This window comes from Euleptes europaea, chromosome 2, assembly GCF_029931775.1.
Source record: "Euleptes europaea isolate rEulEur1 chromosome 2, rEulEur1.hap1, whole genome shotgun sequence".
Lineage (NCBI taxonomy): Eukaryota > Metazoa > Chordata > Lepidosauria > Squamata > Sphaerodactylidae > Euleptes > Euleptes europaea.
Window position 1 is genome coordinate 128,973,461 of NC_079313.1, and position 12,570 is coordinate 128,986,030.

At 46.6% G+C, this 12,570-nt stretch overlaps 1 protein-coding gene across 1 annotated transcript in view; it reads left to right on the forward strand.

The window, feature by feature from the left end:
* The window catches only part of CDH4 (cadherin 4), an 880,207-nt gene that overhangs the window by 519,698 nt on the left and 347,939 nt on the right, over nt 1–12,570 (forward strand). Inside the window, exon 3 of the mRNA XM_056844901.1 lies at nt 10,525–10,748. Within this exon, the coding sequence (XP_056700879.1) occupies nt 10,525–10,748 (224 nt within the window). The remainder of the gene's footprint in view (nt 1–10,524; nt 10,749–12,570) is intronic.

Genomic DNA, 12,570 nt, shown 5'->3' on the forward strand with positions numbered 1-12,570 from the left:
CGGCTTGCATAACAAGCCAGTATGAGCAGACGCACGGCGGCAAGAGAGCAGATTGGCCTGCTTTCTTTCTGAGCACAGATCAAGGACGAGACCCTAGTTTCCCATCAGGGTTGCCAGCTCCCTCTTTGCCACCGGAGGGAGGTTTTTGGGGTAGAGCCTGAGGACGGTGGGGTTTGGGGAGGGGAGGGACTTCAATACCATAGAGTCCAGTTGCCAAAGCAGCCATTTTCTCCTGGGGAACTGATGTCTGTTGGCTGGAGATAAATTGTAATAGCAGGAGATCTCCAGCTAGTACCTGGAGGTTGGCAACCCTACATGTGACTGATGGCACATGACTTCTAATACCTCTTTAAAACTTACTGAGTCCTATGCTCAACGGATCCCATGTCTGGAAAGGTTGAAGCCTCTTGAGGTACAAGGTACTGAGCACCTTATAGAGGATGCTTATTTCAGGGGAGTGCTGCCAATTTCCAGGTGGGTCCTAGAGATCTCCTGCAATTTGATTTCCAAGCTACAGAAATCAGTTCCCCTGGAGAACATGGCTGCTTTGGAGGGTGGCCTGTATGGCCATATTATCTCCTGAGGTCCCTTCCTTCCCCAGGCTCCAGCCCAAATACCCAGGAAATTTCCAAACAAGAGTTGGCAACCCTATTGCAGGGGCACATTGTTAGTTTAGTTTATTTGATTTATACCCCTCCCTTTCCCAGCAGAGCCAGGCTCAGGGCAGTTTACAACAACAGTCAATAATAGCTACTGTTGTGTATGTACATAGTTGGCAGACAGGCAAGGGAACGGAGGAGCTTGAGTCTTGGACAAAGGATCCTAACCCCTGCACACGCGATTGGCCCTGCTGGCGAACACCATTGGTCCTAAGCCGGCACACGCCATTGGTACCCTGGGGTTGTTAATCCCCTATCACGGGTCAGGGGGGAGTGGCCGTGGGTGGCTAGGGTAGCATATAAGCAGGGCCATTTCCGTTGTATGCCCAGTTCTGTTCTTCACTACAATAAAGCGTTGTTGTTGGAACTCCGTCTCGACCTCGTGTGTCCTCCCCACGCGGACTTAACAGCTACAATATAAGATTGATAAAATTGTAATTAAAACCATAAATCCTAATCTAATACAAGTGGTTTCTTAATATACTTTGCAGCGTTAATCTCTATTATAAGGGGAGTTATCACCTATATGGTGATGTTGGACCAAAGAGTAACAATAAGGGAGATCAAAAGGCAGTGGGGATCGTAACAGATCCAACAAGAAAAGAGGGGGAGAACAAAGGAAGGAGGAACCAAGAAAAAGGAAAGGAAGAAGGGAGGGAAAGGGGGAGTAGACAAGCTGTCTTTTAGATACTGTGAGGACCCCTCCTCCCACAAAGCTTCTGATCAACCTCAGGTCTAGGGTTGCCAGGTCCGTCTTTGCCACAGGCGGGAGGTTTTTGGGGTGGAGCCTGAAGAGGGTGGGGTTTGGGGAGAGGAGGGACTTCAATGCCATAGAGTCCAATGGCCAAAGCGGCCATTTTCTCCAGGTGATCTGATCTCTATCAGCTGGAGATCAGTTGTAATAGCAGGAGATCTCCAGCTATTACCTGGAAGTTGGCAACTCTACTCAGGTCTTTCCAGTTTGACAACCTACCATTCTAGCGTGCCAAAGACCCAGCGAAATACAAGCTGCCTAGTGGAAGATTCTCTCTGCCTCCTTTCTTGATCATGTCACCCTGTCTAGCGGCCTGATAAAAACACACATTTTAAAACGATCATTTGCAGAAGCCTGAAGATCTTCTTTCTCCTTCCCATTTCATGGAATCCCCCCTGGAAGGAACGTACGATTTGAAACGCAGTACCTGCCGCAACACATAACACCTCTGACTGTTCACTCACTACCTGGTTTGCCTTGCGACGCCCCTGCCTTCTTTCACCCGGCGAGCAATTAAAAGTGATGAGGGTAAAGGGGTAAACCAAAATTGCCTGCTAATGAAGAGGCCGAGCCCAGCCATCTCTCTCTTTGGGCATTTGATGCTCCTTCTAGCAAGCTTCTGATAAGCATCACTGAACATTTCCACAGTAGAGACACGCATATGTTTTTAACACTTCACCCTCCCACCCCCACCAACCACCCTGTAAAAATGATAAATGCCAAACTCGGCTGTTTATCTGGAACCCTAATTATAGATGCTGCAGTTTTTGAATGTTAAACACGTACACTGTTTTGGAGACTTCAAACTGGTCAGAGAAAAATAGATCTGAGTCCATGGAGATCTGAGCTTCTGAGTAAACTGTTATATACTCTCTCCCCCCTTTTTTTTAATTCAAAAGTTGCTTTGGCTGCAAATTACATAAATTCTCAGCTTTCGATAGCAACAAAGTAATGTTATCTGTATCCTTTTAAAACACACACATGCATTTTACATCAATTATAGCAGAGAGAGTGCTAGATTGCTTGCCTTATTATTTTTTTTAAATCAGTTATCGTATTTCTTGCACAACCTTGTCCTCGCCTGCTGTGATATCTGGCATCGTACAAAGTCTAAATTATCCTCACCTGGCAAGGTGGGTAAAGCCATACAGTTCTGTGCTGACTGCTTTTCGTTGGGGATTGTTTAATTGCTTAAGTTTCTCCTCTGATTTGTTAGCCACAGCAGGAGCCCTGTGGGCTGTGCATTGAACATACAAAGTGGTGTTATACTAGCTTTCTACTAAGGCTTCATAGGTTGTAGTGCTTAGTAGGGTTGTGCAAAAAAAAAAAGGTTGGTAAATTTCGGGTTCAGGTTTATTGGGCCTGATTCTCCCCCCCCCCCCAGTAAACCAAAATAAGCTGAATACCCATACTAGTATTCAGCTAATTTTCAGGTTTCCCGAAAAATTCGGGTCCATAATAGTCAATGGAGATTTTTTTCCAAAGCTCCTGGCACGGAGGCATTTTTGGAGGTAGAGTCCCCAAATTTGCAAGTTACCAGTCTTATCCTCACAGCAATCCTAGAGGGTAGGTTGCCTATTCTTGACGAGTCCCAATCATCTGATGTGAAGAGTGAGACCGGAACTTCTAAAAGATCAGTTTTATCCAGAGGGTCTAGCATCTAGGCTTGCCAACCTCCAGGTACTAGCTGGAGATCTCCTGCTATTACAACTGATCTCCAGCCAATAGAGATCAGTTCACCTGAAGAAAATAGCAGCTTTGGCAATCGGACTTTATGGCATTGAAGTCCCTCCCCTCCCCAAACTCTGCCCTTCTCAGGCTCCACCCCAAAAACCTCCCACCAGTGGTGAAGAGGGACCTGGCAACCCCAATGGCATCTGATATCAAGTGGAAGGGAATTTCTGCTCATCTATTAGACAGGAAACATTAACGGGGGGGGAATTAGATATCCCATGTCAGTGAATTACACCTAGGGTTGCCAACCTCCAGGTACTAGCTGGAGATCTCCTGCTATTACAACTGATCTCCAACCGATAGAGATCAGTTCCCCTGGAGAAAATGGCCACTTTGGCCATTGGACTTTATGGCATTGAAGTCCCTCCCCAAACCCCACCCTCCTCAGGCTCCGCCCCAAAAACTTCCCGCTGGTGGTGGAGAGGGACCTAGCAACCCTAATTACACCGTATCTGATTCTGGTAGTCTTGGGGGATCAATGTTGGAAAGTGCCGTCAAGTCACAGCTGACTTATGGAGACCCCATAGGGTTTTCAAGGCAAAGGACATTCAGAGGTGGATCGCCATTGCCTGCCTCTTTGTAGCAAACCTGGACTTCCTTGGTGGTCTCCCACCAAGGCTGACCCAGCTTATCTTCTGAGATCTGACAAGACTGGAGTAGACGGAGCCATCCAGGTCAGGACCTTGGGGGAATTATGTATAGTTTATTCCTATGGAAAGCTGAATGATTTTGAATCCTTGAGAGCAAAGGGATTAAAAATGTCTGTCAAAGGAGGGGGGGAATCTAAAGCAAATAATTTGTTCCCCACAAGCGCTCCTGGATATGAGGTGTCCTTGAACGCTTCTCCGCTTCTGCTGCTGATGGTCAAAGGCTAGGAGAGATCAGCACTGAGGGAGACCCTTAGCTTGTTTGGAACATTAGGCTTAATTTCTCTCCTGACTTCCTTTGTCTCTAGCCAGGTTTGTTTTGACTAATAGAAATAATTAGCAAATCACAGAGGGACTTTTGTCTACGAGGCAGTCATTTTCAGATAATGGAGCATAAAAGTCGACAGAAGACAGAAGAGCCACATGTAGGAGCGGTGTGATGTGTTCTAAGCAGATGTTTAAGCATTTTCAACGCCAGATAAAGGCGGCATTTGTATTAGAAGCAGAAATCAAGAACAAGCAAATGATGGAGAGGAGACATTGGGGCTGCAATCATTCCAAAATAGCAAGAGAGACATGGATTTCCTAATGTCCTCCAGACGTTTACCATGTAACATGGGAGTGGCCACAGCAAAAGCCCACATAGGGTTGCCAGTTCCAGATTGGGTAATCCATGGATCTTTGGAGGGTAGTGACAGGGGTTTCAGCAGGGTATAGAGTCATAGAATCCACCCTCCAAAGCTGTAATTTGCTCCAGGGGGATGGATATCTGTCATAAGGACATCAGAAAAGCCATGCTGGATCCGACCAAGGCCCATCAAGTCCAGCAGTCTGTTCACAAAGTGGCCAACCAGGTGCCTCTAGGAAACCTATAAACAAGACAACTGCAGCGGCATTGTCCTGCTTGTGTTCCACAAAAGCTGATATAATAGGCATGCTCCTCTGATACTGGAGAGAATAGGTGTGCAACATGACTAGTAACCATTTTGACTAGTAGCCATGGATACCCCTCTTTTCCATGAATATGTCTACTCCCCTCTTAAAGCCTTTCAAGTTGGCAGCCATCACGACATCCTGGGGCAGGGAGTTTCACAATTTAATGATTTGTTGTGTGAAGAAATACTCCCTTTTATCAGTTTTGAATCTCTCACCCTACAGCTTCAGCAGATGACCCTGCATTCCAGTAGGGATAGGGATAAAAGCTTCTACCTGTCCACTCTTTCCATGCCAGGCATAATTTTATAGACCTCTATCATGTCTCCCCTTAACTGCCTTCTTTCCAAGCTAAACAGGACATAGTTGAAACAAAGATATTCAGAGACTCTCAGAGGTGTGTGATATCTCATTGGTGTTCTTGTGTCTGTAGGAACACTATGCTGCACCCAACTCACTACACTGTTAGTTTGTCACATGTAGGGAAAACATACCTGAAAGGCTCCCAAGATGCAGGAACCGATCCTGTGTGCCCTTTTGCTTATGCGGCCAATCATGAAAGCTCTCGATCAGGGGTGTCAAACTCAATTGTTGCGAGGGCCAAATATGATATCAATGTCACTTGGTCGGGCCGGGCCATGCCTCACCAGGTGATTGAGAGGGGTGGTGGTGGCAAAAAATGTATTAAGCGATCATCAGGATGCACCCATGCTCAGTAAAACATAAGAACATTGGGGAGGGGGCTGTGAAAGGGGCTGTAGCTCAGTGGTAGAGCATCTGCTTGGCATCCAGAAGGTCCCAGGTTCAATCCCCAGTGGTATCTCCAGTTAAAGGTACTAACTAGGCAAGGAGGTGATGTGAAAGACCTCTGCCTGAGACCCTGGAGAGCTGCTGCCAGTCTGAGTAGACATTACTAACTTGGATGGACCAAGGGTCTGATTCAGTATAAGGCAGCTTCATGTGTTCATGTGGCTGCCTGGGCTGGCTTGCGGGCCAGATAAGAGCTCTCAAGGGGCCGGATCTGGCCCTCGGGTCTTATGTTTGACACCCCTGCTTTAGATCAATCATCCAAATAACATGTTTACTTTCCCTACTTGTGTTAAAACCAGAGCGAAGCCCCAGCGGACGACTTAATGATAATATACGGTTTCCCAAGTTGAACAGATTTGAGAATGGGAGGGAGTGAAGTATCTGAAGCTAATCTGTTAGTGGTATGAAAGGTGGGAGGCATCGATCGAATAGGGGGGAAATGCTGAGGCCACGTTGCACGTGTTGAGGACATAGAAGTTATTTTTTTGCATGTCAAACGGCAATAAAAAGGTGATGTGAAAGGTGGGTGGGAAGACATTCGCTCTGTGAAACAAAGCAGTCAAGTGGAGTGCCTTTCCACTGGATTTGGGAATAAATAGTAATTAAATCAAGGATGCCGTGACAGTGAAATTGCTCAGAACCTAATCCTCCCACCGTAATTGCATAGATACCCACATTTAAAAAAAAAAATACGAACTTCATCCATCATTTTCCATCAACCAGATTAGATGTGCGGGTGAATATCTCATAATTTTCACTAGCCTGAGGTGATGACAGCTCCAATGCTATTTGTGGTGTTTGTTCGTATAAACACACTTGTGCCTGAGAAACCATTATTGTGAAGAAGAGAGTAGGATAAAAAAAAAATATGAACATGCATATTTTTCAGGCAAATGGTCCAAAGGGGGTAGGGAGGGAGGTCAGGGGTTTTCTACCAATTGGCAACCCTGGGGGAAATTAAAGTTTCCTTTTCCTGTCAGGGTTGTTGTGAAGAGAACGGTGATAATGTAGGTGAAGCCATAGGACCGCTGAACCGGATAACGACAGGTTTTTAAAGGAAACAACATCCCTAACCCAGCATGGTGTAGTGGGTAAGAGCGGCAAACTCTAATCTGGAGAACCGGGTTTGATTCCTCACTCCTCCCCATGAGCGGCCAACTCTAATTTGGAGAACAGGGTTGGTTTCCCCACTCCTCCACATGAGCGGCAGACTCTAATCTGGAGAGCCTGGTTTGATTCCCCACTCCTCCACTGAAGCCATCCGGGTGACCTTGGGCTAGTCACAGTTCTCGCCGAACTCCCTCAGTCTCACCTACCTCACAACTCTCTCAGCCGCACCTACCTCACAAAGTTGTGGGGAGAGGAAGGGAAGGCGACTGTAAATCGGTTTGAGACTCCTTAAAGGCAGAGAAAATTGTGGTATAAAAACCAACTGTTCTTCTTCCTCTTCGTTAAAATTGCTAGTACCAGATTGGGGAGTCTAGTTTCGGTTAGTGAAACCAAATGGGGGTTGAAGGGTTAAGGTCTCCTTGTTCCTTCTTACGTAACCCTCACTGGCATGCATTTGCAATTTACTTTTTACAGACTGACAGAGATCATGAGTCTGTTTTGGACCTAAAATACACAATTGACTCCTCTCGCTCCCTCTGCTAAGTGAGGAATCTTGCTTCAGAAGGAGCCTTGCTGTGAAGGAACAGAGACCCCTTCCTCCAGAGTAAATCTCTTTTCTCTGGAACAAGACTCCTCACTTAGCAGCATGGGTACAGAGGGAGGGTAAACTGCTCTGGGACCCTATATGATTGAGGGCACTCAATATATTCCTTCACATCGCCTATGGTTAGTGACTGTGGCTGCAGGAACCTGGATTTAGCTCTTTAAAAACAATACCATTTGGTCGAAGGCTTTCACGGTCAGAGTTCATTGGTTCTTGTAGGTTATCCGGGCTGCGTCTCTGTCCTTCAGTGTTACTCCTCTGAAGACGCCGGCCACAGCTGCTGGCGAAACGTCAGGAAAGAAAATACCAAGACCACGGTCACACAGCCCGGATAACCTACAAGAACCAATACCATCTGGTTTCGTCCTTAGTGGAACAGGTTTGTAGGATTCAACCCATAATCTTTCCTCACGCACCCTGTCTCGCTTTTTCAATTAGCTTGCTATCAAAAAAGAAAAAAACCACTATTGTGCTTTCTCCGGCTTGATTGGTTTTTGGTGGTTTTTTTTTTTTTTAATAAATCAGATGGCATATACTTAATCCGTGTTTCCCCAGTTTGTATCATCTCACATAGCCTTAGAACTCTTTCATGAGCAAATGCAAAAGATTGTCCAACTGCGCGAGTCTCGCCTGCGTGCATCTGAGTTGGACAGAAGGATTTGCTTTCAGCGGTGGGTTTTTTTTTTTTTAATTATTTCTGCGACATAAAAAGTAAATCTGATAATGGAATGATTATGGACATTTAAACTGCCATTAAAGCATGTAGAAGCATCCCATTTACGAGGCAGATTGCCCGAGGCTCGCGGAAACCGGAGATCAACTGTGTAGCTAATGGTCTCCCAGCCTATTCGAAAGATAATGGAGGAAGGGGAGAAATCCACTCGTAGCAACTGGGATCGGCTGCCTCTGAGGTGTAATGAAACTTTACAAAGGGCTTGAAAAACAGCCTGCAGTGGTTTCCCTGGGAATGGCAGCAAAGTTCGAGAGCTCCCTTGAAAGGTTTAACAAATAGTTATTTTCCTTGATGTGTATTTGAGACTTCAAGCTTGGTGCTCGCAATTAAATTCTGGGCCTGGCATTCTCTGATGGAGTGGGTCTCTTGACTTGCCTCTTTCCCTCTTGTGTAGTGGTGTAGTGGTTAAGAGCGGTGGTTTGGAGCGGTGGAGTCTGATCTGGAGAACCAGGTTTGATTCCCCTCTCCTCCACATCAGCGGCAGAGGCTAATCTGGTGATCTGGATTTGTTTCTCCACTCCTACTTATGAAACCAGCTGGGTGACCTTGGGCTAGTCACAGCTCTCCCAGCCCCACCTACCTCACAGGGTGTCTGTTGTGGGTAGGGGAAGGGAAGGTGATTGTAAGCCAGTTTGATTATCCCTAAAGTGGTAGAGAAAGTCATCATATAAAAGCCAACTCTCCTCCTCCTCCTCCTCCTCCTCTCTCTCAAGCCCATGATGACTTCTTAGGACTCCTCACCAACTGCAATGAAGCATGGTGAACAGGGATGGTCCCAGGTTTCAGGGGCCCTCAGCATGGTTCTTCTGGTGGACCCCTTCCCAAGGGGAGCCATGATGCTGATAGCTCATGTAGGCAGGCCAGCAAACAGCAGCTTCTGGTCCTTCTCCCTTCTTGTTTGTTTGCCTGTGAAAAGCAATGGGAGCCAGAGGAGGTCCCTTTGAGCATTTTGCTGCCTAGGGCTCCCTCCGTCGAATCATGTGGGACCTGGAAATAGCACCTCTGCAATCCAACAGGGAACCAGGTGTAGGGCCCACACATGAACACATGACAGCCCTTCAGATACTTAAAGAGAGCAATCATGTCCCCCCTCGATCTCCTCTTCTCCCAACTAGACATTCCCAACTCCCTCAGCCTTTCCTGGTAGGGCTTGGTCTCCAGGCCCCTGATCATCCTTGTCGCTCTCCTCTGCACCCGCTCCATTCTGTTCACATCCTTTCAACCCAAAGAGTGTGCTACTGCACAGTGGAAGCCCTCCAATTCCCCAAGGTTTGCCTGGTCCCTGATGCTGGCCCTACCCAATCATATATATGTCTTATAATCTTTGACTGCACTCCTTCCCTTTCCTGTGTGTCTCCTTCACTTAGATATCTTTCGAGTAGTGTATTATTTTCAAGCGGGAAGCATTCTGCATGCCCCAGAGACCTTGTTCAGTGTTTCAGAGGGGAGCCATGTTGGTCTGCAGTAGAACAGCTAAATCCATGCCTAGTAGCACCTTAGAAACCAACAAGATTTTGGGGGTTTAAGCTTTCAAGAGTTCAAGCACGGGTTTCTGGCAAAGGGATCTTTGACTCTCGAAGGCTTACACCACAGGAATCTTGGTGGACTTTAAGGTGCTACTGGGCTTGAATCTACTTGCTCAGTGCAACCCTGTTGACAGGAATTTGATGGGCAACCATCAGAGAAGGAGCCTTTTCTGCTGTGGCATCTCATCAATGACATTCATTTTTCAACAGCTAGTCATCTGGCTTGAAATTGACTGAGCTTCAGGCACCAACACTTGGTGTAGAGGTTTTAGTACTACTTTTGGAACTGGGAGGGCCAGATTTGAATTCCCACCATCCATGGAAGCTTGTTGGGTGATCTTGGGCTAGTAATGGTCTTTCAGCCTAACCTGCCTACCTCAAAGGGTGGTTGTTGTGAGGATAACTGGAGGGGGGGGCAAAGTTATAAGCCTCTTTGGGTATCTGTTGGGGGTAAGAGTGGAGTATATATATCTAAATAAATAGATACTTTGTCTTCTTCTCCCTGATCTTGCCAGCATGGTGTAGTGGTTAAGAGCGGCGGACTCTAATCTGGTGAACTGGGCTTGATTCCCCACTCCTCCACATGAGCGGCGGACTCTAATCTGGTGAGCTGGATTGGTTTCCCCACGACTACACATTAAGCCAGCTGGGTGACCTTGGGCTAGTCACGGTTCTCTTCTAGCTCAGCCTCACCTACCTCACAAAGTGTCTGTTGTGGGGAGAGGAAGGAAAGGAGAATGTAAGGCGGTTTGATTCTCCATACAAAGGTAGAGAAAATTGGCATATAAAAACCAACTCTTCTTCTATTATGGCAAGTTCTGAGACTTGTTGTTTCTTTGTCTGCAGTTTTATGATGGCTTTTATTACTGGTTGGTTCCCTCCTTCCTCTTTCGTGTTGTTTATTGTTTTAATAGGTTTCTTACAGTTTTAAGGTTTGATATTTGAAGCTGCCTGGTCTAGAAATAAGACATTCGGGGCAATAATGAATAATCATAATCTTACCTTCCTTTCCAGTGAAATTTAGCGACTGCTCAGAGACCAAGGGAATCCGCTATGAAACCGACAACTTGGACTTCAAGGTGAGGACCGACGGAACTATCTACGCCACCCAAGAAATGCAAATCCCCTCGGAGCAGACAAGGTTTATGGTGACGGCATGGGACCTCCAGGCCTTAGAAAGATGGGAAACAATGGTCAGGTTACTGGTGGGAGACAGATCACAGCACAAGGGACATAAGGTAAAGAATAATGACAGTGGTGATATTCCTTTTATTGCAAAAAGTAGTGTAGCTAGTTGCAAGCATGGATTCCTTAAAAGCTGAAAGCAGCCAGGGGAGGGGCCGTGGCTCAGTGGTAGAGCATCTGCTTGGCATGCAGAAGGTCCCAGGTTCAACCCGCAGCTTCTCCAGTTAAAGGGACTAGGCAAGTAGGTGATGTGAAAGACCTCTGCCTGAGACCCAGGAGAGCCTCTGCTGGTCTGAGTAGACAATACTGACTTCAGTGGATCAAGGGTCTGGTTCAGTATAAGGCAGCTTCATGTGTTCATGTATTCTTAGGGGAGGGGCTGTGGCTCAGGGGCAGAGCATCTGCTTGGCATGCAGAGGTTCCCAGGTTCAATCCCCGGCATCTTCAGTTAAAGGGACTAGGCAAGTAGGTGATGTGAAAGACCCCTGCCTGAGACTCTAGATGGCTTCTGAGAGCCAGAGTAGACAATTCTGACCTTGACAGACCGAGGGTCTGACAATGTAGCCTTATGTGTTCATGTCTTCCTTGTCTGTGTTCTGCTTCTTTCACTTAGGTGAAAAATAGCTGTCAAAATTACAACATCAGCATGCTGTATGGCAGCATATGAGGCTGCCAACCTCCAGGTGGGGCCTGGAGATCTGGAATTGAAACTGATTTCCAGATGACAGAGATCAGTTCCCTGGCAGAAAATGGCTGCTTTGGTGGGTGCGCTCTATGGCATCATATCTCCTCTGAGGTTGTTTTCCTTCCCTGGCTCCATCCCTGAATCTCCAGGAATTTCCCAACCAGAGTTGGCAACCCTAGCAGCATATTAACTATATCGTAATGCCAGGAGGGTTGCTGGGTAGCAACGGTTGTCTTGAACAGGGCTCCTTAAACTTTTTCCACTTGCGACCCCTTTTCGCCCGAGAAATTTTTACACGGCCCCAGGTATATAGGTATTCAAAATAGGTATACAAATCAAACATTTACTGATAATAAATTGTAAAGAAATTTATTTTTAAACAAATTTTTGAGACCTCCACATTCAGTTACGTGACCCTATAGGGGTCTCAACCCACAGTTTAAGAAGCTTTGGTCTAGAAGGGCTTGGGCTAATATGCCCAAGATACCCCTCCTTCACCCCTGTATCCCTTTTCAAATGATAACGGCTGTTTAAAATGTGTTAAAAAGGGGGGAAATACCTTATGTGGAAAAAATTCTTCTCAGGCAGGAGCTCGGGAGGAAAGTTGTAGGGAATAGCAGAGGACAGGCAAAGGGTTAACCCCTTCCACCCTCTGCTCCTCCCCTGCAAATACCCCTTTCCCCTGCATTAGGCAGAAAATACGAGGAAGAAAATCCAAGGATTTCAGGGAATGTCCCTGTTTACCCTCCATTTTATCCTCACTACAGCCCTGTGATGTAGGCTAGCCAGAAAGAGTGGGCACCTGTCCCAAGGTCACCTCGTGAGCCTCGTGGCTGAATAGGGGTTTGTACCCATTCCTACTGTAACCATTACCCCACACTGCCGCTCTCACTTGATATCTTGTCCCATTTACTTCTGGCCCAGGATGAACAGAGAATCATTGGTGGTTTTTAGAACTCAGTGGCCTGCTTCTTTTCAGACTGGTTTCACATCTCTGTGACATACCCAGATCTCTAGAAAGGGTGAGGGGAAGAGAGACCCTGAATAATAAATAAATGCAAGTATATCAGATGGACAGGTTTTCCCAATCAGGAGCTGCAACTGGCGATAGGGAGACCCTTGTGGATAATTCAACGGCCATGAATCCAGTTCCCTATACGCAGCCTTTCAAGTTAATGTTACTGAAGGGC